A 24,391-nucleotide genomic window follows, 5' to 3' on the forward strand; every position below is an offset into this window, starting at 1 on the left:
TACCTGCATGCCCCTTGATAAATGGGGGGGGGGAGGACTGGAGCAGAAAAGAGGAGAGAGAAAGAGCACTTGAAACAGGATTGTGAAATAGCCAAGTTCAGTTTTTACTAAAGGAAATTAGCAGGCAAGTTCTAGCTGAATTCATGATGTTTGTTTTCAATAAAAGGAGACTGCCAGTGGAGGTCAGCAGTGACTGCCGGGAAGGAAAAGATCAGTCCAAACCACGTCTCTAATAAGAGTAGAAGCTCTGGCACAATTTGTTATAGGAAGAAGACTTTACAATGTTGCTCTTCAGTGGAGGCTTAGAGCAGAAGACTATGGCAGATTATCCTGGGAGACAGCGAGGGTTCTCCCCACGCCACCCCCGGTACAAGTATCAGTAGCAGATGGATGAGAACTTGCTGATCTGCTTGAATCCTAATGCTTTATTGTGGAATCACCTTTCATGGGCGAAAGCTTCCTTCCTGAGATGTGTGAAGTAGATAGTGAATGAAGAATCTACGGAGATGGGCTACCGCTGCTTGAAGCTCATGCCAAAACAAACCATGTAGGAGTAGGGATTGATTGAAACCACTGAGGTGAGTAATGTTATATAGGACCGTAGATTTGGCCTCTAAGGTTACAGCACTTTGGGGGGGGGGGAATTCTTTGAGCCATGTTAAAAATCCCAGACACTCCAAAGCCAATTTTCAAGCGCGCCAGGAGATAATTTGAACCATGGAATGATGTTTTAGAATGCTGTGGTAGACAAATTGGGAGTGAATCCGACCTTTTTGCAACAGGGAATATCTCCAGTCCTGCATCTTTGGGAGAGTTTAGCCAAGACTGGATGATGGAAACCATAGCCATGTCCAGCACACTTAATTAAGAAGGAGTTTTACTGAAGGCATCAGGAGTATGCTTAAGAGAGACTGTAGCACAGATGAAGCAGCACAGCTTCGTGTAGCAATTTATCATTTATTACATCCTTCCTTTCTGCCTCAGTTACAGGCACAAAAGGTCACTTGTATCATAAATCAATAAAAACAATTATTCCCCCTATTTCCAAAGCTCAATAGCAAATGCAGATCCTCGTGTAGCCAAAATGGCACCATGGAGCATAAGACTCTCAGGGTCATGAATTTGAGCCCCACATTGGGTGAAAGATTTCTGCATTGTAGAGGGTTGGACTAGATGATTCTCGTGGTCCCTTCCAACTCTACAATTCTGTGATTCAAGACATGTGAGGAGGCAACAGCAAGCTGGGTGGGGGTACCCCAACCAAGGTTTACAAAAAAATGCAAAAAGAATTTTGGGAAATCCCCAAAGCAGCTCATTGAGGAGGACCGAACATGCTGGCTGGCTGGAAGAGTGGACAGCAGCACTCCAGACAGCAACATTTTGTTGCAGAGTCCCCCTTGTTAAAAAAGAGACAGGAGAGAGTATAATAGGTATCAGCCAATCAAATATCCAGCAAGTCACAGGGCCGAAGAACATGGCAGCACATTCAAACATCTAGGCATGGCAACACAGCAAACCCCAATGTGCATTCCCACCACCAACCAAACTTCAGACAGTCTTGGGATGCACAGCAAAGCCTCATGTCGTTGGTCCTTTAGGTATTCCTGTCCCTACCCTGTTTAGTACAAGGCAGATAAATTCAGGATTTGTGGATTGCATTTCATATTCTCTAGCACAGTGTTTCCCAACCTTGGGCCTCCAGCTGTTTTCGGACTACAATTCCCATCATCCCTGACCACTGGTCTTGCTAGCTAAGGTTGATGGGAGTTGTAGTCCAAAAACAGCTGGAGGCCCAAGGTTGGGAAACACTGCTCTAGCAGTCTTATTTCAGTGAATCCAATGAAAACATCTGCTTGGTGTTAATCTTGTACAATGTGCCTCCTTGTTAACAGGCTGCTCAGCCTCAACGTTGTTTTAAATAAGCCCTTTAGCCCCTTGAAACTTAAAGCTTAACTCTGGATGCAGCTGTGCAAGGTAAGGGCAGCTGTGCAAGGTAAGAGCTAATGCAGCTGTGCTAGTGACACAGGAAGTGAACAACTAGGGGGGGCTGTGTCTCTTTATGAACAGGAGGAGGGGAACTAACCCTCCTTGTCACATGCAGATAGCGTGCAACTTATGCGGGAGTTATGTTCTGGGGATCTCGCCTAAAGCCAAAATCACATATAGTTAAAACACAGTGGGGTAAACACGGAGAGGGATCACAGAAGTCTTTGTTTCTTGGACATCCCTCCTCCTCCTGCCCCCCCCTTTTTGCCACACGTATAAAGCTGAATGTGCACAAGTTAAATGTGCATAACTTGTGGGCTTACTGTATAAGCAAATGCTTGACTTTATACCTGGTTCCTTTTTGCATATGGATAATCACAAAACGTCTATTGAGCCATCCACAATGCCTGGAGACAGTCAGGTTGGGCACCCATAGTAGTGACCAGAAGAGGAATGACCGCTGGGAGGAGCGCAGAGAGAAGAAACACAATGGTGCATCTGCAGCAGCACAACCAGAAGCTACCCCAGCTGCAGCAAAACATGTACCGTATTTTTCGCTCTATAACACGCACCCGACCATAACACGCACGTAGTTTTTAGAGGAGGAAAATCCGTAGGCATGCCGCCCGTAGGCATTTCCTCCATAACACGCACAGACATTTCCCCTTACTTTCTAGGAGGAAAAAAGTGAGTGTTATGGTGCCAAAAATACGGTATTGGTCTCTACAGCCACAGCGGGCGCTGCAACCTTCCAACAGTTTGACTTCACCACACACACACACCCCCCGCCCGCAAGGTGCACTCCTCCATTGTCTCCCAAGACATAGACGGATGCCAACAACAACTGAGAACAAAGCACCATTCTGAAAGGCACGGTCTCCTCTACTGACCGTGTCATCATCATCATCCACTGACATTAGCAAAGGGTTAGGAACCCCCTGCCTGGGGTCTGCACACACAACTGCTAATACTGTGGTACCTCGGGTTACATACGCTTCAGGTTACAGACTCCGTTAACCCAGAAATATTACCTCGGGTTAAGAACTCTGCTTCAGAATGAGAACAGAAATCGTGCAGCAGCTGTGCTGCAGCAGCAGGAGGCCCCATTAGCTAAAGTGGTGCTTCAGGTTAAGAACAGATCTCCAGAACGAATTAAGTTCTTAACCCGAGGTACCACTATAAGCCTGAGCTTTTATTCAGTTTGGGATGTGCAAATACTTTTCCACTGCACTGGCAATCTCCTGAGAGGCGGGGGTAGTCACAAACACACATGACACAGAGCTGGTAAACACCTTTGAACACTGCTACTTTTCCTGTCTTTAATTCAGGCTTGTAAATAGTCACTTGCCTGGTTGCCTGTAGCAAGAAAAAAATTTCCCCGAGGTGACAGAGTAGGTAAGCTATTGCCCGTCAGAAGAGGAAGGTGGGCTTGCTTTTATTTGGTAGCTCACTGAGTGTTCACTAGCAACAAGGAACCAGATCACATGCTGTATGAACTAGAAGTGTGAATCATTCTTTATGCAGAAGCTTAGAAGAGCAATGTGTGATGTTCTGGCACCACCAAGAGACAATTGAACTTTACTACTACATAAGATACATTTCTTGCATAGTGCTGTTAGTCTACCTGGCTCTTTACACAGTGGCAAAGCAAAAAAAAAAAAGGCAAAAAGCCATCCCTGCCCTGAAGAACATCTGACCTATATTGAAATCCCACTGCAGGGCTGGGAGGGAATTGGGAACCATGAGAGGGAGGGAGGGAGGATGAAGTAACAAGGGATAATGTGGACAGGCAGCAATAAACAAGTAAAATGGATCACAGACAATAGGGTTGCTTGGGTTTTTTTTTAATCTGTTACTGCATAACCTTACGTAGTGTTTGTACAACAACCTTGTAAACATAAGCCAGTATTATAACCCTTAATAATACACTTGAGAGGCTAAAACTGAGCACTTTGTCTAAAGACCACAGTGTGGACTTGATAATTCTAGTTGATCTCATCTTAAGTGTCATACTACATCGGCTCAGCAAAGGCAAGGACGGTTCCTTTCACTCAAAGAATTTTAAGAGAAAGAAGCAGAGGCAAAACTGGTTTCTAACCTGAAGCTCATTGCACACTCAAAATGCTCTCCAGCACCACAAAACCACAGGACCATAGGTTATTTCTAAACTACACATATGTAGAGCACTTTAAATGGCAAGGCTTTTGTCCAATTATCATGGGACAGCTGAAAATAAGACCCATGCCCCCAGACCTGCTCACAGAACCAAGATTCCCTGGAGAAAGGGAAATTGCCTCTAAATGAGTTGAAGTAGCCTGTTCAATAGCTGTGGGAGGAGAAGTGACCCAGTTTGCTACCCTCTCCTCCCAACCTTCCTTCAGACCACGGGGGGAATCAAAGGAAAGGTGGGGGGCAGCTGCCCCCCTAAATCAAGTAAATAAATCAAAATAACTAACAGCTCAGTTCTGTCCCCCTAACATAAAGCCTGCTTCCCCAACATAAACCCTGGCTATGCTTCAGGCATTCTCAATCCACGCCACATAGTGTGTGGGCCACATACACAGACCATGGCTACAGAATAGTAGCTCCAGTTTAGTCAAGCAAGAAAGCCAGGTCACAAGACGCAAGGGGGTTAGGTGAAATCAACATGAAATTCTAGCCTTTACTTGGTTATGAGCAGAGCAGTTCAGCAGTCAGCATTGTAAATCTTATGAAATTTAATCCACCTTACCTAGAGGCAATTCTGACACGAGTTTCAGTGCATAATGCATATTCCACCGGCAGATGTCAACAGGATCATCCAAAAGCTGTGCCAGAGCTGGAATGACTCCATTTTCTAGGAAGCCGGTCCTACATTCAGAAAATGTATTGGTAAGAAGTGGTTTGTATAAGCACAATATTAAACTCCCCTATTCAAACCTGGGAAAATATGTTGCAGAACAGAAGAAAATCCCTACTCTAAAACGCTTGCATTAAACTTCAGCAAATACCTACCTGCCAACAGAATGCGTTGCCATAATATAAAGAACTTCTGTTGTTTTCTGTCGCACGGTGCTGTCATCATCTAAAAGCAACATCTTCAAATTATCTAGAAATCCTGAAAGACACATTTTTATTATTATTATTTTCACCACCTTTCAACAGACATCTAGGGCAAAGTTATAATACACTCATTAAATCACCACAATAGAAAAAAGAACATAGAAGGCAGTGGTAGAATTAAAAACAGCCACCAAGTAGCACGAAAGCAGTTGCCTCTGAAACTCATCAGAGATGACTATATATTGATTATTTAGAGTGCCCAATGGGCAAATAATATTCACAACATGTGTATGGTTCTGTTCCTTTACAGTGGTGCCTCGCAAGACGAAATTAATCCGTTCCGTGAGGCTCTTCGTATAGCGGTTTTTTCGTCTTGCGAAGCAAGCCCATTGACAGCTTAGCGGATTAGCGCTATTAGCGGCTTAGCGGCTTTTAGCGGATCAGCTGATAAGCGGCTTATCAGCGGATCAGCTGATAAGCGGCTTAGGGCTTAGGAAAAGGGGGGAAGGGGAAAAACCCGCAGGAACTCGCAAGACATTTCGTCTTGCGAAGCAAGCCCATAGGGAAATTCGTTTTGCGAAGCGCCTCCAAAATGGAAAACCCTTTCATCTAGCAGGTTTTCTGTCTTGCGAGGCGTTCGTCTTGCGGGGCAGCATTGTATTTCTGTTTTTGTTCTATTAGCTATTGTTATTTTGATCTTTGTAACAATGATGAAGATATATTAATTGAAACTGTTTAAAAAATATTTGCAACCTGTATAAGAATGATCTCCAGGTGAATGAAGTTTGGACACACACATTTTCCTTAACCGTGTGCAAAATAAATACTGAAGTGGGTTGCCTGCTCATGTGCTCTGGAACAGTTTCCTGGGATGCCTTCTGGAATACTTTGGTATCTACCATCATTAAAATGTCTTTTAGGTCCTATGATTTATGTACCGTAAGCTCTCCTTTTCAGCTCAAAAGGTTTTTCAAAAGAACATTAAACATTGCTTTGCTGGATCTGACCAAAGGTCCACCCAATCCAATGTAGCACTTCCCGCAGTGGGTGGGATCTGCCATCTGGTACTGCTAGAAACAGACTGCCTCTAAATTTGGACATCCTGTGCATTAATTGCACTTTCCATGTGTTCATCCTGAACCTACTTTTTGCAGCAGTACTGTACATATACATACTGGCACAAAGGATGCAAAGACAAATAACATTGACAGTAGGATGTCTCTGTAGCTTTGTGATATCCTACTGGAAATGTAGGTATTCTCAATTCGGTCCCTTGTTCCATGAACTGAATTAAATAAGGGGCAGGCAAACACCCACCCTTGCAAAAAAAATAAACGATCCAACCCCAAACAACTGCTGCACCTTTTTCCTTTTCAAGAAAACCATTTTATAGCCTGATCTGAATGACTACCAAATCAAAGTTTGGAAAGATCCAGCAGTTTGCTGACCAACCACAGTGCACTGTGACAATGTGCTGCTAGCTTTGTGGTAGGGCAGGTGGTCCCCCAGAGGTCTGTCCTGCTGCCCACAGGTTCTGCCCCCTCCACATTGCTGCCTTTCACCCTTCTGAAAGTAGGCACGGGAGAAGCATTCTACCTACTGTAGCCTATAAAATAGGCTAAAGTGTGGACTTGGTTGTATGGCAATTTATCCAGTTTGCAAATGTACCCATAGACCCAAAGAGATTGGTGATCAAGCCTGTATGTCAGGGCCATGGTGTCACCCCTCCCCACTTCCACAGGAGCATGTATCATGAACTGCCCTGTGGGAGGGAAGGAGGCAGATGAAGAAGGCACCCAGGCATGCTATAGTTTGACTGTCCCACCATTCTGACCTCTAATAGGGCCATTTTATCACGCACTGCCCTGGGGGAAGGATCCTGATGGCTTTGAATATGTTGACATTGTGGATTGTTTATTCCACCCCCCAAAAAGTTGAATGTTACCGGTACTTGTACTCCATCTTGGAAGGACTTGTATCCTGAAAGGTGGGATATAGATAAGAGTAAAAGGTAAAGGGACCCCTGACCATTAGGTCCAGTCGTGGACAACTCTGGGGTTGCGGCGCTCATCTAGCTTTATTGGCCGAGGGAGCCAGCGTACAGTTTCCGGGTTATGTGGCCAGCATGACTAAGCCATTTCTGGCAAACCAGAGCAGCGCACAGAAACGCCATTTACCTTCCCGCTGGAGCGGTACCTATTTATCTACTTGCACTTTGATGTGCTTTCGAACTGCTAGGTGGGCAGGAGCAGGGACCGAGCAACGGGAGCTCACCCCATCACAGGGATTCAAACCACTGGCCTTCTACCAAATAAATAGCCAACAAGGTACAATCAGTAGAGCATGAGGCTTTGGATCTCAGGGTTGTGGGTTCAAGCTCCATATTGGACAAAATATTCTTGCATTGCAGGGGGTTAGACTAGATGATCCTGGTGGTTCCTTTCAACTCTATGATTCTATAATTCTCATGTTCAGTCCAGGCCAAAGTTGCATCTCTTACCGAGTCTAATGGCTTCATAGACATTCTCTGGGTCGTGCACCAAATCACACAGGGCCATCAGCGCCCGCTGCCGGGTCAGAAGGTCGGGGTCTTCCAGCTCCTCGTTCAGTTTTGGGAGACCCCTTCGGCCATAGGCAATGGGGGCTTTTGTGGGGTCGATATCAGGGGGCAGTTTGGAGGAGATACGGGGCAGGAGCGCCATCTCCAAGTTCCTTCACAGCAGCCCTAAAAAAAGGAAAGGGGAAAAAGCTGCTTAGGGCAAAGGGAGGGAAAACAAGAGCAGCAGTTGTATGTGTCTTTGCTTCAGTTCCAAGACACAGGCACCAATAGGACATGTGTATTTTTTTGGAGCGGGGTGGGGGACACCTGTTGCAACTGAAAGCAAGACAGGATTTTAAATGTAAGTATTTATCCTTCTCCCCTCCAACCCCCCACCCGCGATTCAACAGGAACAAACAACAATAATATTAACCCTGAAAGAGAAGCACGAATGAAAAACGTGGGGATTCTTGTTTAAAATTTTTAAAAATAATAATAATTTAACGTCGAAATGAACGACAGCAACTGGGGAAAATATATTACTTGGTGCACACACGCAAAATAGAAATGGCAGAGGGGGAAACCGATAAACCCAGTTTAGCAAAGTGGGGAGAAACGTCAGCTCCGAAAGCGGCTGATTCGTCGCCCTGCCTAGGCCTCTGGTTGCTAAGCGACCGCGACGCCCTCGCTTCCTACGTCAAGATCTGTGAATACGAAGCTACGCACGCGGGAAATAACCCTCTAGATGTGTTGCCGGAGTCCGACTGAGCGCAAATGTCGTAATTCCCGCAAGTGGCGGCTGGGCAGGATGTGTCGTGGTGGGGAGGCCAGGCGAGAGAGAGAGAGGTGGTGGCCCTCAAATGCCAGTCTCTGCAGCCCGCGCTGCCCCTGCGGGAAACCCAGACAGCTTCCTCTCCACTGGCGCCTACCAAATTCTTTGGACTACAATTCCCATCAGCCCCAGCAAGCACTGCGGCGGTCTCACCAGCCCTGTGTTCGCTGAGGCTGATGGGAGTTGTAGTCCAAAGTACTTGCAGGGCGCCAGGTTGGGTAAATGCTGAACGCTCTTAATTGATTGCGTTGCGTTGCCTCTATTGTTTCTTCCAAGGAGCTCAAGGTGGTGTACATGGTGCTCCTTGTTTTGTTTCCAATGAAATATGGATGTTGCAAACATTTGTCCGGATATAAACCAGAGCCACTGTGGGGTAACAGTTAGGGTTTGGGGCAAAGACCTAGGAGAGCTCAGGGTTCGAATCCCCCACTCAGCCATGAAGCTCACTGGCTGACCCTGGGCGCCAGTCACCGTCTCTCAGCCTTAACCTACCTCACAGGGTTGTTGTGAGGATGAAATGGGAAGTTGGACAACCATGTAAACCTCCTTGAGCTCCCTGATTGAAAAGCTGGGTTATAAATGGAAGGAATAAAAACAACAATAATTTTAATAATGCTGGTGACTCAGTTCTTTTTTCTTTTCTTTTTCCTTTAATAAAAGCTGTCCAGCTTTATACTAGCAGCAGGAGGCGTTCCTCAGCTGAGCATGCCAACATCTGGCATCCATTAACCAGGTTTTCTCCCTTCTTCTCAGTGGTTTTTAAGGTCTGCCAGATCTCTCAGGTGGTTGGTTTCTCTGCATTTTAACTCCACCTTCTGAGAGGGAGGCGCTCCGGTTCCTATGGTGATGCGGCAGCCCCTTTCCAGACCTGGAAGCAGCTCTTGCATGGTGAGTCGTTTTTCCTCTCACTCTTTGCCAATATTGCCCCTTTTTTTGTAAATGCCGAGGGGGGGGCAGGGGAAAGCCCCTGGTCTGCTGGGGTGGTGGGGGTGGGGAATAGGATCAGACCCCCACCGCCTTGCTTTTTTGCAAATTTTCCAAAGGCCATTAGAGCAAGTGATTCTGCAAACTGTCCATGGCCACCTTCCAGCTTCAGACTGGCTAGGATGATTTCCTTCCCTACCATCCACATAAGGCTTAATTGGCTCCCCCTCCTCTTTCACCTGTTTGTAACAGAAATGCAAAACCCACATAGAGGAGATTGTACAGCAGCGTTCTCCACCATGCTCTTTTTGACATTCACAAATGAATCCCCACACCTGGAAAAGAAAGCAGAGAGAGAGAGAGAGAGAGAGAGAGAGAGAGAGAGAGAGAGAGACTTAAAGGCACATTTTTACAGTGGCTGGCCACTTTGGAGCCAGAGATCCAAATGGTCCTGCACAACCACATCCACACACCCCATGCCGCCTTTGCCAACTTGGTGCCCTCCAAGTGTTTTATTTATTTGTTTGTTTACGCGACACCATATAAAGGTAAAGGACCCCTGGACAGTTAAGTCCAGTCAAACTTTGTTATGGGGTACGGCACTCTTCTCATTTCAGGCCGAGGGAGCTCGTGTTTGTCCACAAATAGCTTTCTGGGACTAAACCGCTTCTTTTTTGGTTTTTTCTTTTCTTTTAACAAAGTAATAATATTAAATAAATAAAAATGTGCACCCCACCCCCAAGACCATTCCATTGTAACTATCCAACCTCCCAAAATTTCACCTCTTGTGATGATTTGACCCCTTTCCGTTTTAACAGTACAAATTCTACAAATACCTTCCACATCTCCTTAAAATAATTTATTCTGCATATTCCTCGTCTTACCTTAATAGCACATGTTAATTTATCATTAAGTGCTATGTCCCACACCTCTTTATACCATTCTTCCATTTTATTTTCACCTTGTCCCTAGCTATAATAAGTCGTGCAGCTGTCAATAAATTTGTGAACAAGTCCTACATAGCATGCGAACCTCCCACCCCACTGTAAATTGATAATAATTCTACCTCTGGACCCAGTGATTTCTGTTATCTCCTTAAACACCCTTTGGCAAAAATTTTGTACATATTTACATCCTGACCACATGTGAACATAAGTCCCAGGCCTAAACCGCTTCTGGTGCAATGGGACACCGTGACGAGTGCCAGAGCACATGGAAACACTGGTTGGCAGCAGCTTCAAGTGAGAAGTGTGTCCCACCGCTTCCTAGTGATGCCATTGGGGATTGAACCTGGGACCTTCTGCATGCAAAGCACATGTTCTGCCACTGAGCTACGAAGCCTTCCGCATATTCATAGAATCATAGAACTATAGAGTTGCAAGGGACCATGAGGGTCATCACGTCCAACCCTTTGCAATGCAGGAATCTATTGCCCAACATGGGGCACGAACCACAACCCTAAGAGTCTCGTGCTCTACCAACTGAGCTATTCAGCTCCCCTCATCCACAAACCTTGGTCTTGCTGGCTGTGGCTGATGGGAGTTGGGAGTCCATCAACATCTGGAGAGCCATGAATGTTCCCCAGCCCTAGTGTATGGCTTTTCCTGAGGAATGCCAAGTGGGAGCCATCAGGCCCTGACACTCGGTTCCCTCCAACATGGTGCTCTTCAGATGCTTTGGAAAATGACTCCTGTAGGCTGGAGAAGACTGCTCTTCTCCTTAAGAGGTTTGCAAAACAAAGCTGTTCTGAAAAAGTTTTGGTGTCATGCCGCTATGCCCAGACTTCATTCCTGGTGTTGGTTTCTAATCCTGATATTTTACGGCTGCTGGTGGGTTTGTTTTTTTTTAGGAATGGTGGGTGTGACATAGGCTTTTAAATATTGTATGGCATTTCCTGCTTTGTTAGCCTCCTAAGTTCATTTTGGAAATCAGATAGATCATGAGTTTTAAATTAACATTATGACAGACGGGGAACTTGCATAATGACGGACAGGACCACTGCGGTTTGCTAACTGAAGTTGTTTCCAGCTGAGCCTCTGGAGTGGCACGAGGCGGCCGGGGAAACGGTTAAAGTGAGTTAAAATATAATCCAAATGGATAAAGGCATGTTCACTGTGAAATGAGGCCTTCGCAAAGGGAGTCCCCCTGTGCCCTCTTTCTGGGCTATTGTAAGCTCAGAATGCCACTCACCTCTACTATGGCAACATCCTGGCGATATCCTTTATCCATGAAAGGCCTTGCTATTTTATTATTCAGGAAAATGCCAGGCTCACCAGCCAACAGGCTGCTAACTTCCTTAGCTTGCAGTCAAACATGGAACTACTAGTCAGGGAAAACAGACACACCCATAAGTTTTTAGTACAGTCCAGACTGGGAAATTACAGAATTGGACAAATTCATGGCGGACGAGGCTATCCTTGGCTACCAGCCATGATGGCTCTGCCTCAGAGGCAATAAACGTACCCAGTTCTAGGAATACCTTACAAAAAAAACCCAACTACTTTTGTCAGGACTTCAGAAAGGCAAGCGTTAAGTGCTGGTGTTGGGTTTCGCTGTTGGCAAGTCCCCTGATATGACCCTGATATTGTTTTCTGGTTTGTATTGTCTTTTTCTTTAAAAAAATGCTTTTTATTAAGTTTTCATTTCAAATACACCAACACCAACAAGATACACAAATATTTCAAATCTTTTAACATCTGTCTTACTTTACGCTCCGTAGAGCAGCTGACTTCCCTCCTTCCCTTCCGCAGGTTTTCTTATTCCAATCACTAATTCACAGTTCCTTAATAAACCATAACTAAACCATGACATAAGATTTATTTCAGTCCTGCTAACGTCTTCAAATTTCTACAGTTCTCACTTATATAGACCATAAATTTACTCCATTCTTTTTGGTACTTTGTTTCCTCCTGACTACGAATCCTATGGGTCAGTTTTGCTAATTCCGCGTACTCGACCAACTTTGTCTGCCACTCCTTCACAGTTGGTATCTCCTGTGTTTTCCATTTTTGGGCTATCAAAACTCTGGCAGCTGTCGTAGCATACATATATAATCTTTGGTCCATCTTCTTAATATCCTCTCCTATCAAACCTAGCAGGCTTTTTTGGGAATGTATATTTAAGCATCTTTTCAATTCATTATACATCAATTCCCAAAACTCTTTCATTTTATCACACGTCCACCACATGTGGTAAAAATCACCACCCTTTTCTTTACATTTCCAACAGATTTTACTACTCGTCCTATACATTTTTGCTGGTTTGACAGGTGTTAGATACCAGCGATAGTTTTCAGGTTTGTATTGTCAGCACCCGCTGATTTGGGGCAATGAAGGCCAACTTCCTGCATGTGACACCACCTGTGAGCAGAGACAGAACCATCTCCCACTTCCCCAAGGTAGGAAAACTGTCCTCCTGTGTCCGCTGGGCTCGTTCCCCGACAGCCTGAGGCAGTGGTTTTCAACCAATGTGCCTTGGCACCCTGGCGTGCCTTGAATGGTGGTCAGGGGTGCCATGGGCAACACCAGCCTCTGCCCCTCTTTCCTTCCCTCCCTCCTCTGATGCCCTCTCGCATTTCTGCCTCCCAAAGGCTTGCAGGGCTGTTTGTTACAGGAGCAGCCCTGGCTGCAAACTCCCTAGGCAAATAGTGCCTTTGGGGCTGGCCAGGGCGGGTGCCCTGTGGGGCAGTGTGAGGCAGAACCTCTTTTTTGTGGGGGGCAAGCTCAGAGACCAGGAGCAGCAGCAGTGGCTGCCCAGAGGACTCCTAAGGAGAGGGGAGAGGAGAGGAGAGGAGGCTGAGGGAACAGAAGATGTTTGAAACGCTGGAGGTGCCGGCTCTGCAGGCAAGGGGTGATGTAATTGGGCTCCTGAGCCCCCCAGGGGTGCCGTAGAAAGAATGTAGTTGGTCAAGGGAGCCGTGAACCTGAAAAGGTTGAAACCCTCTGGCCTGAGGCATTCCCTAAAACAGATCCTGTCGTACATTTTGCCTTGGGCCTGGCAAAGCTGTCCTAGAAGACTGGCTAGGTGAAGTCCTGGCCCAGCTGATCTCATGCCCCTGCTTCCTGTGTATCTGCAGTGGTACACACCTGAGGCCTGCCTCCAGCTCAAAGATCACTTCCACGCCCAGGTGAGGAGTGCCTGTCGGAGACAGAACACAGGTGCTGTTGGGTGAGTCGTCATCAAGGAGAAATGACGCTTTGTGCCGTAACAAGAGTTTTGGTCACAGGCAATGTTTCCTTATGTATTTTGGAATTGTTTCCTTATGTAATTTGGAATTCCTTATCTATTTTGGAATTATGTATTTTGGAATTGTATTTTGGAATGTATTTTGGAATTGAAATATCTTAAGAATATACGTTTTGCAATGTTTCAAAATTGCTGGGGTGTCAAATACCTATATAACCTTAAAATCTAAAAAAATATGATATCTGTTGACAATTTAGAAGGAACCTTGCAGCACAAATAAGATTGCAAGAGCCTGAAGAAAGGTTCACACACTCGTTTATTTCAGGGATCTGGGGTATTGTTTACTGTAATTTATTCATATTATTGTAGAATAATTATTATTTAAGCATTTTTGTGCGTTTTACTCTGCCCTATTTGTATCTCATATATGTGCTCTTTGTAATATTTTTATTGGTCCGAATAGAAGTATTAATCTGATATGGTTCTTCCATTTCAATGACACTGTGCAATGTGAAAAAAAAACCAACATGTGTGTTTCAGGCTAAAAATATCAAAAGTGGTTGTGGTGGGAGACCTCTATGTTGGAAAAACAAGCCTCATCAACAGGTACAAATCTGTTTTGACACGTAGTTTTAGTGGTGGTTGTCAAAGGCTGTCCAAAGTTCCAGCCTCACAGTGCAGCCACTGACCTCAGTTTATAAGTCTTTTCTGGCTGACCAGTTTGCATCGTAGCTTCCACCTGCCTGAAGCAGTGCTTGCGAAGCACTCCTTAAGGATGGTACCAAGAGGAGGAGACACCCCAGGTTACAGTTATGTGTCTCCTCCTGGCCCATGCCTACAAACACAGCCACCAGTCTTTGTTTTTGAGTTCCTCCTGCTCAGAACTTGGAAAGGCTCTTACATGCATGTTTAACCACACAGCTTCCGCTCACATACAGTGGTTACTAGGGTTTTCTCAGAGAGTTTATTTAGTACAAGAGAGCGGGACTTTTCTGTGGTGGCTCCCCAATTGTGGGATGCTCTTCCCAGAGAGGCTCACCTGGCGCCATCATTACATGTCTTTAGGCGCCAGGCAAAAACATTCCTCTTTACCCAGGCCTAGAGCTATCAAAGAATCTATAGCCTGTGAAAGTGTGGGGGAGAGGGCTATTATTACGATGACTATTTTATTATTCGTCTGATAGTCAGTATGCTTTTTATTAAGTTTTTATCCTTGATGTTCTCTAATGTGTTTTTAATGTTGTTCACCACCCTGGGATCTTTTGATAAAGGGTGGTATATAAATTGAATAAATAATAATAGTGGAATATTTCTTAAATACTACTACTATGTGAAAACTTTTGATTTAAGGCAGGGGTAGCCAACATGTCTTCTTCCCTGGCCTTTTTTTTCATTGCTCTTTCTTTCAAACATCCTCTTGTCAGCATTCCCACACCCTTATTTATTTTATTTCCTGCCCTTCACCTTAAGGTCCCAGAGCAGGTTACAGAATTAAAGCACAATATTAAAAACAATCTAAAGCAGCCAATAATAATAATAATAGCAACAATAATAACAATAAGGTGGATGCTACCCATTTTTCCCTTGCAGGTTTTGTAAAGATGTTTTTGACCGGGATTACAAGGCAACCATCGGAGTGGATTTTGAAATTGAGCGTTTTGAGATAGCTGGAGTTCCATACAATCTTCAGATGTAAGTTGGAAATGAACATGCGGCTCACCATATGTGTGGGATGTTTTAACAGAGCCAGCCAGAATCAAAGAATCATAGAACCATAGAGCTGGAAGGAACACAAAGGGTCATCTAGATCAACCCTCTGCAATGCAGGAATCTCAGCTATGGCATCCATGACAGATGCCCATTCAATCTCTGTTTTAAAAACTCCAGTGAAGTTTTTAAAGTCCATTCCACTGTTGAACAGCTTTCATTCAGGGGACCAATAATGGGTGAGCGGCCATTATTCATTTTGAGAAACAGACTTTCTACTGGTTGTAAACCAAGGGGCAGGGGGATCTGTGGGGGTCTTTTCATCTGTTGGCTGGGCTCCAACTCCCCCCAGCAGCCAGCAAGGCCAGTGGCCAGGATGGAAGTGTGATTAAAAATGAAAAAGGGCATCTTCCAGATGGCATTGTCTCAGGCATCACAATCTTCTTCAGCTTGTACTCCTAAACCATTTGCTTTATCCCTGGGCTCACTTAGGCTCTCGCTCACCATGACTGATCAAACTTCCCTTATTCCACTCTTGCTCAGATGGGATACAGCCGGCCAGGAGAAGTTCAAGTGCATTGCATCCGCCTACTACAGAGGAGCAGAAGGTGAGTCAAAAGCTTTTTTCTTCCTTGCTAGCAGGGCAAAAGCTGACTCCTGGGGGCTGGAGACATTCTCCCATTTACTCTGCCTCCAGGGCACTGCCGCCACTGGTTTGGGGAGCCATGTAGACACGGCTTCATCCCAATCCATAGCTATCCTGTCATTTCTGATGAAATACTGCATTTTGAAGCATCCCCCCACCCCCACCCCAAAAAATCTGACTTTGAGGAAAAGAACAACTCGGTTGCATTTTAAGCCAGCCGTGTCCCCAGTCTCTTTCCTTCTGGATGTCTGCTGAGTCAGAACTAAAACGACTCCTTTCTCCTGCCTTCTGGACCTGGAATGTCTCGTAATCCTCTCTTGGTTTCGTTGCAGTGATTATAACAGTCTTTGATTTGGCCGACATCCAGACTTTGGATCACACCAAGTAAGTCCTTGCCATTCTTTCTTGCAAAAACTTTCCTGAGGACTGGGGGGATTAGACAGGCTTAAGCAGGGTGGGCCTGTCAGTCGCTGTGAGCAGGAAGGAGGTGGATAGGGAGAAAACCAAAATGAGTTGGCTCTGGTTCCACTTCCTGTTCGGTCTCTCTGCCTTCTGGCCTTACCAGTTCCTTCCCACCACCACTGGCCACAGGTTTCCCACCCCGATAAATAGAGAGGGTTGGTATTGAGGTTTCGGTCGCACTTGCTGAAAGAATGAGGTTCTTATTAGCTCATTGCCTTGTGACACAGAAATTGCTGCTCTTCATATGAAATGGGTGGCAGACAGTTTCCCTGTGCTCTCTCTCTCTCTCTCTCTCTTTGCTGCTGTCTTGTTTCTGTTTAGCCTTTGACATATTCCCTGGAGGTGTTTGTATTTTCCTGGTGCTGGCACCGTTTATCTGTCCCAGGGGGGGCCTCCCTGCCCGGCTTCCCTCTGGGGTTTTCCGTCTGCACTTGGTAAGGATGGCTAAGTTGCTCACCCCCTTTGGTGGGCCAGACACGAGGCATCGCTCCAAGGGGACTGGCAGAGGAGGAGATATTATTTTTTCTCAAGAGGGAAGAGCATATGGTGTGTGTTCCTCTTTCTCTGGTTTCCATTTCCTCTCCCCTCTGCCCCTTCCTCCTGTTCTCATCATGCTAATCCCCAGTTCCTCTCATTACTGCTTTCCTCCAATGGTTCACTTTCTGTACTTTCATATACCACACAATCACACCCAAGATCAGGGGTTCTGTTTCAGGATGAATGAAATCGGCCAACATGTGGCTGGTGGACAATGGAGCGTATGGCAGTGAGTTTGCTCAGGGTGGGGGAATCGTGTGGGAGACGAGGCTGGCCTTCCCCAGCTGTAACCCCTTCACGTTTTGGACTACAACTCCCATCAGCCTCAGCCAGCACAGCCAAGGGTCTGATGGGAGTTGTAGTCCAAAGGCTGACCTAGGCTCTTGCTCACCTGTTTATTCAAGGACCAATCCTAACGCGGAGAACAATGTCAGGTGGTCAGTTACGAGCAAGCAATGCTGGCTTCCCACTTGAGAAATGGCTTATATCTAGTATGTCACTATCATAAGTTGCTTATTTATTCATCTTTTCAGCTCTGAAAAGAGTATTAATACTGCCATGTGTAGTTGGCCCAAAATACTGCTGATGAGAGCAGAACATTGTGGGGCTCCCCCCTTCCATCAACATTATATTTCTTCCTCTTCTGGCTAATGGAGGCTTCCTGTGCACCATTCCTTTAAAACACATTTAATGCCCATTCTCCTTCCTTGCAAAATTCTGGAAACTGTAGTTTGTTTAAGGCAGTGATGGCCAAACTTGGCCCTCCAGCTGTTTTTGGACTACAACTCCCATCATCCCTAGCTAACAGGACCAGTCGTCAGGGATGATGGGAATTGTAGTCCCAAAACAGCCAAAACAGCTGAAGGGTCAAGTTTGGCCATCACTGCTTTAAGGGTACTGTGAATTGTAGCTCTGTGATGGTTCCCAGGATTCTGTTTGAGTTTTGTGTGCTTTAAATGTATGGGGTGTGTAAGCAGCCCCCATTCCCCCCAGAACTCTCCACACTGGGCTGATCCCTTGTCATTTTTAATCCTACGCAAACTGCCTTGTGCAGCATCAGCATCATATCATTTATACTCTACCCATCTGGCTGTGTTGCCACAGCCACATCTAGGCAGCTTCCAGTACATATAAGAGCATAATAAAACATCAAACATTAAAAGCATTTACATGAAACTCAGCCATCTTGTGCATTCTAAATCCTTCAGACATTTCCTCTGTCCTCCTCCTCGTTTTTTCAGGCAGTGGCTGGAGGATGCATTGAGGGAGAATGAACCAGGCTCCAGCTTCGTCTTTCTCGTTGGAACAAAAAAAGATTTAGTGGTAAGTGCATTGCAGCTCGCAAAATAAATGCTGCAGCTGCTCTACCCGGAACCTTGAGCAGTATTACGGAACTGCAGTCTCCATACACAATTTATTTGTCCCGTCTGGATGGTAACTGTGCAGGCACGCGGACTTATAAAAAATATTGGGGGGGCCCGGGAAAGCTCATGAATAATAAATAAGCTCATGAATATGCAAATAAAGTGGCGCCGCCTCCTCGTGAGCGAATAGGGGAGAGCGTGCTGCGCCTATTAATCAGCTCCAAAGGAAATTGGGTGGAGCTTTTGCTCGGGAGGGAGGGCAGGAGGCATGCAGCCCGCCCTTCCCTGTGCATTTTGGGCTGGGGGAGGGGCGGCGATGGCGCTCTGCTGGAGGGGCGCCGGAGATTATTGGGGGGGCGGAGCCCCCCCAAACGAATTTTTGAGGGGGCTCGGGCCCCCTCAAGCCCCATGGAGTCGGCGCCTATGTAACTGTGTGATGATGGCTGGTTGCCGGGAGCTCAACTTGCCTAACAGCAGGGCTAGAAGAAGTTCTAGCCCATCAGTAACTGCAATGGAACTGCAACCAATAACCACAACTGGGGGAAACAGAACGTGTGGGTGCACAACAGTGACCTGTGTCAGAACATCGAGCCTGCAATAGAAAGCCTCCAGTTGGGAGCACTTGGGACATGCCTGGCTGACACATGCAGGACACATAGATAAAAGGGGCCTGAAGCAGAGAGAGGGACAATGTCCTTTGTGTGCAGAATCTGGAGCAAGGGATCCCTGTGGTCTGTGCTTCCTTCCATAGCCGAGACCCGACAAGGATTCAGAATTCACTTTTCTTGCTGTTGAGTTGGGTTCTTCTTCTTCTTCTTCATCATCATCATCATCATCCTGAGCAGCTTCTAGCACAAACTCTTTCCTGGTGTCTTTTCAAACCATTTCTGCTCATCAGCGCCTTGCCCTGCTGAAGCAGGGGAAACGTGCCCCCAAAGGATTATGCACTTGTCAGTTCTTGACAGATTTCTTTGGTAAGGCAGTGGGAGGAAAATGCAGGTTTAAAACTCAGGAGAGATGAGCAGCCTATCTAAGGCTCTGACGACAGATGCTTAAAGGCAGCTTCTCCCCTTTACTGTAATAGCTGTACATCATGGGTTGGAGACAAGTTCTTTTTTATAATAAAGGTTTTTATCAATGTAAAATCGAACCTTAAAGCAAACAAACAAGAAAAAAATATATAGTTAAAGTTACAAAACGTGGGAGAAGGACAGAGTTTGTATTTTCCAAATAACAGAGAGCAGATACCGTAGAAAAATTCAATCAGCAGAACACCACCATAAATGCTATTTTTTTTCCTTTGAGGTTCAAATAATAATAAAAATAATATATATTATTTATTTATACCCTTCCCTCCCCGGCCAGAACCGGGATCAGGGTGGCTAACACCAATAAAATTACAATAAAACATAACAGAAAAAGAAAAAACAGTTAATTAAAATACGAGTTCAACTGTAAGGGCAGGTTCATGTGTTACATTTTCCATACACTGTGAAGTAAGAATATAATAATTGCCCAGGTAGAAGTGAGCAAAATTTTATTGTCCTGAACAGGTTCTTACCTTATGTATCCAACCACATATGGCCAGATGCTCTTTAGTGTCAGCAGGCAGAGCTTAAAAGATGGCACAGTCTTCTACAGCTTCTGTTTGGCAGATTAATTCTTCAGTGCATTGGTCTAATTCAGCCTTTGCCAACCTGGTGCCCTCCAGAAGTTTTGGACGGCAGCTTCCATCAGCCCCACAAAGCCCACGTAGCTGGACGATGCTGGGGCTGGTGGGAGTTGCCAACCAAAACATCTGGAGGGCACCTGCTTAGAGAGAGAGATGGGGGCAGGAATCCAATGTGGTTCACTTCTAAATGCAAATCTCATCTCATTCACACTTCCTTTAAAAACAAAATGAAGGAAAACTCAGCTTTTATCTTTAGAAATTTGCCCTTCTCCAAATGTTCCTATACAGTTCACCAGCCCCCAAAAGTATATAAAAAGGCATAGTGGAAATGACTTGTAAGCATCTGTGTTTATCAAGCGAAACTGTATACAGGAAAAATGTGCCCTAAAACACTTAAGAATTTTTGCAAGGACTTGCTTTTTTTTGGGGGGGGGCGGCAAACTAATGTGGAAATGCAGCAAACTGAATTGGGTGGGGCGTGGGGGGCTGAAAAGGTGAGAGAAGTTGGAATTGACAGACTTGCCCATCCCTAGTTGGGAAAAGCTGGTCTAATCTCTTTCCAAAGCCAACTCATGGCCACGTTTTGCAGAAGCAAATCCCTCTCTGTTCTTAAGAAGGAAAAACGGCTGTTAGGTAGGTCATACAGTGGTACCTCTGGTTACATACGCTTCAGGTTACAGACTCCACTAACCCAGAAATATTACCTCGGGTTAAGGACTTTGCTTCAGGATGAGAACAGCAGGAAGCAGGAAGCCCCATTAGCTAAAGTGGTGCTTCAGGTTAAGAACAGTTTCAGGTTAAGAACAGACCTCCGGAACAAATTAAGTACTTAACCCGAGGTACCACTGTATTTGTGCTTTGGGGGTGAGGGGGAAGTTTACCCATTTGCAGCGCAACATAGAGATTGCTGTTCCTTGGCTGTGGTTCCTTTCTTTTTCAGTCTGACGCTGCCTGTGAGCGGACAGAACAGGACGCCATCCACCTGGCCAATGAAATGCAGGCAGAATATTGGTCCGTTTCAGCCAAGACAGGTGAGTTGAGCCTATTGAAGTGTTTGGACTGACGGGGTGGGCATGCCAGCTGGTCTCCTTCAAGGAGTTAAGCTGCCAGCTTGCCCAGGGACTTATGTCGGACAGTGTCTTTCATAGTGATGCTCTGCTTGGGTGCAGAGTTTGATCCTTGTGAAATGCACCCCTCTGCTCTGGAACTCCACACAGGCTCATGCCAAGATGCCAAAGGTAGTCCCTTGAACACCCCCCTCAATTTTTGGGAGGGGGTGGGTAGGGATGTTGGAAGAGACACGAGCCATTTTGTTTATAGCAGCTGCCTATAGTACCACCCTGTGTTTAAAACGGGAGTGGCTAACCCATGACCCTCCAGATTTTGATGAACTCCAACTCCCATCATCCCCAGCCAGCAGTTAACTACAACTGCTGCAGTTTGAGAGCCACGGGTTAGCCATGCACACTTTAAAGCAGTGTTTCCCAAACTTGGGCCTTCAGCTGTTTTTGGACTACAACTCCCATCATCCTTAGCTAGCAAGACCAGTGGTCAGGGATGATGGGAATTGTAGTCCAAAAACAGCTGGAGGCCCAAGTTTGGGAAAGACTGCTTTAAATACTCGAGCCCCACTTGTTTTATGTTGCAATGGCCGTTGGCTAATGCGAATAAAGTTTATCTTATCTATCTACTTGAGCCCCTCAAAGGTTACAGCATTCCCTCTACCTCCCCACCCTCTCTTTCTCTCACCAGGGGAAAACGTCAAGGGTTTTTTTTCCCGAGTTGCTGCCTTGGCCTTTGAAAAATCGATGCTGATGGAGCTGGAGAAGAGCAACAGCCGAATGGCCCAAATTGGTGCAGGAAACCTCATCAGTAGGTTGAACTGAATTGTCTTTGTTTGATTAAAAACAAAACATTTTCAAGGGATGAGGATAGTGAGGGGGCCAGACAGCTTTTCCTTCTGCTTAGAAAAGTCTTTGCTGACTGGTTGCTCTCCAACCATTTTGGGCTACCACTCCCATCTGCCCCAGAATCACAGGACCACTTGGAAACTTCAGCAGGCCTGAAAATGCAGTAGCAAAATGACTGACCAGGGTTCCACTTGCATAATCCGTGTTTTAAAACTGGTTGCACTGGTTTCTGTTCTGTTCCCAGGCCCAATTCAAGATGTTCACATTCATCTTCAAAGTATGAAATAGGTTATAGGCGGTCTTTCTGGTATCTGGGGCCCCTTTCCCTAATTCTCTGTGTTCTGTGCTGTAGCACACACACCTTCCCTTGGGTAAGCTGATTCTGTCTTAAGTGGTATATAATCTTCTTATGAATAAATAATAAATATAAATGCATATAGCAGCTCCTCCCCTCCACAGGGACTAGGACTGATAGGACTTGCAGCCCCAAACCTCTGGAGGGCACCAGGTTGGGGAAGGGAGGCCAGTAGGACCCCAGCCTTCATGCCGACAAGCACAGGAAGGTTGCCTGCCCATCTAGTAAAAAAGGTAAAGGGACCCCTGACCGTTAGGTCCAGTCGTGGCCGACTCTGGGGTTGTGGCGCTCATCTTGCTTTATTGGCCGAGGGAGCCGGTGTACAGCTTCTGGGTCATGTGGCCAGCATGAACCAGAGCAGCGCACGAAAACACCGTTTACCTTCCCACCGGAGCGGTACCTATTTATCTACTTGCACCATGCAAATGTTGCCTGTTAACCATTTCTGGAAAGTGATGTTCCGAAAGGATTGATTTGGCCATTTCTTTGTTCCCTTGTTGCAGAAATAGAAGGGGACTTGCCAGAGATTTTGGAAGCCAACCCACAAGCCAGCCCAAGTTGTTGCTCGTAGCCAGCTATGGGTATAACAAGTTCCTGGCCTGCTGGAGGATTCACCAAATTGCACTTCAGGAAAGCAGCTGAATATCTGAACAAGCAACAGCAGCAGGACAAGGAAGGGGGCAGGGAAGCAGCGGTGCAGCCCCCCCCCTCCCCGCCAAAGCCCACTTTGCTTTGATCTGCCTTCAGGGGAACGGACAGCCTCTCTCCTCTCTTTGGAAAAATTCTATTTTCTGAGCTCACGTTATGGGAAATGATCTGCCTTTTCCAGGAGGGTGTGTTTGTTATCAGCACAATCTGTCTTTCTCTTTCTCTTTCTCTCTTTCCCTCTCCAGGAAACCCATCCTGTTCTAAACTTGCAAAGCCTGTTTCTGTGGAAACGACAGACCTTGGGAGTGGAGAGCACATGATGGACCTGCCCTATGAGAGAGGCTGCAGATGTGAAGGAAGCTCAGATTTGGTGTCTCTCTGTGAATTGGGTTAGACCTGGCGCCCTCCAGGTGTTGGGGGCTAAAACTCCTTCTAGCCCAGCTAAGGGAGCAGGTCGGTCTTCCCTAGATGCCTTGGACCTCTTGACTGTGGCTGGAGGGAAATGTAGTCCTTAAACAGCCTCTACCAGCTGATGCTCCTGAGAGTTGTAGTCTTGGCAGCTTTGCATCCTTCTCAAGCTGAATTTCTCTAGTTCGTGATCACTGTGGTTAATCATAGTGCTGACTAATCATGGCTAAGAGCAGCAGGAGGAATCTGTAGAATCCGAAGGGTGAGGAAATGAAGGAAGAGAAAGCACGTAGTCCTGTGGTCCTTCTCAGATGGTGGTTAAGGAATGAGCAGCATCATTCCATCTCAGCCAGTAGTGGGTGGTAGGTTGCCTCCCGAGTCCTCTGCATTGCTCCGAGGTGTGGAATGATCCCACTTCTCTAACTGCCTTAGATATTAGCAGCTGCAGTTGTACAAAACTGGTCTTTATTTTCATGTCAGTTGTGGAATTAAACGTGCTTTCTGATGTCCTCTGAAGACTGATACTTTGGAAGCCAGAACAATTTATGCTAAAACATAACCCCCCCACCCCAGGAGAAAGGGGGGAGAGCCTGCTTAAAGCTCAGAATGTGCCTCTTGGCTAATTGGATGTGTGTGTCCCAGCCAGATTGGAAGCTGATGGGCGAGTCCGTCATTTCTCTGCTACCTTTAATCTTTCTGGCACCTTCCCCACGGACGTTTTGTTAGTGTAAATGTGGCATGTCTCCTCCCTGGTGGCCAGAAAACTGCTTGGCCCCTGAATCCAATGAGAGCTGAATCTGTCAAAAGGCAAAGGCTGTGCACACATTATAGGCTTAAAAGCACAGCTAAGACGGGGTCGTCGTCCCCCCCTTCTCAAAACTAGTTTGTGGGGAAACACACCAAAGCACAGTATTTCATCAGAAACAATAGGATAGATCTGGATTGTGGCTAATGTGTGTACAGTGGTACCTCAGGTTACATACGCTTCAGGTTACAGACTCCGCTAACCCAGAAATAGTACCTCAGGTTAAGAACTTTGCTTCAGGATGAGAACAGAAATCGCGCGGCAGCAGCGGGAGGCCCCATTAGCTAAAATGGTGCTTCAGGTTAAGAACAGTTTCTGGTTAAGAACGGACCTCCGGAACGAATTAAGTATGTAACCAGAGGTACCACT

The 24,391-nt window shown here is 46.0% G+C and overlaps 2 protein-coding genes across 5 annotated transcripts in view; one reads left to right on the forward strand and one right to left on the reverse strand.

Moving 5' to 3' along the window:
* RSPH14 (radial spoke head 14 homolog) overlaps positions 1-7,763 on the reverse strand; it is a 60,999-nt gene extending 53,236 nt beyond the window's left edge. Inside the window, exons 1-3 of the mRNA XM_081842834.1 lie at positions 7,529-7,763; positions 4,981-5,083; positions 4,718-4,836 (exon numbers count right to left, since the gene is read on the reverse strand). Of these exons, the coding sequence (XP_081698960.1) occupies positions 4,718-4,836; positions 4,981-5,083; positions 7,529-7,730 (424 nt within the window). The 5' untranslated portion in view covers positions 7,731-7,763. The remainder of the gene's footprint in view (positions 1-4,717; positions 4,837-4,980; positions 5,084-7,528) is intronic.
* Positions 7,764-8,627: 864 nt separating this feature from the next.
* Positions 8,628-23,726, forward strand: RAB36 (RAB36, member RAS oncogene family). 4 transcript variants are annotated; one of them, XM_081842859.1, is made up of 12 exons: positions 8,628-9,287; positions 11,352-11,395; positions 12,633-12,720; positions 13,399-13,490; positions 14,049-14,114; positions 15,099-15,200; positions 15,759-15,823; positions 16,194-16,245; positions 18,102-18,183; positions 20,837-20,927; positions 21,649-21,768; positions 22,665-23,726. In XM_081842859.1, the coding sequence occupies exons 3-12, from the start codon at positions 12,652-12,654 to the stop codon at positions 22,730-22,732; spliced, it is 807 nt and encodes a 268-aa protein (XP_081698985.1). In that variant the 5' UTR covers positions 8,628-9,287; positions 11,352-11,395; positions 12,633-12,651; the 3' UTR covers positions 22,733-23,726. The 4 variants fall into 4 exon arrangements, with proteins under 4 accessions (XP_081698985.1, XP_081698987.1, XP_081698984.1 ...); XM_081842861.1 differs by lacking the exon at positions 11,352-11,395 and having other exon boundaries at positions 12,552-12,720; XM_081842858.1 differs by lacking the exon at positions 11,352-11,395.
* Positions 23,727-24,391: the final 665 nt, after the last annotated feature.

This window comes from Podarcis erhardii, assembly GCF_964252035.2.
Source record: "Podarcis erhardii genome assembly, chromosome: 15".
Taxonomy (NCBI): domain Eukaryota; kingdom Metazoa; phylum Chordata; class Lepidosauria; order Squamata; family Lacertidae; genus Podarcis; species Podarcis erhardii.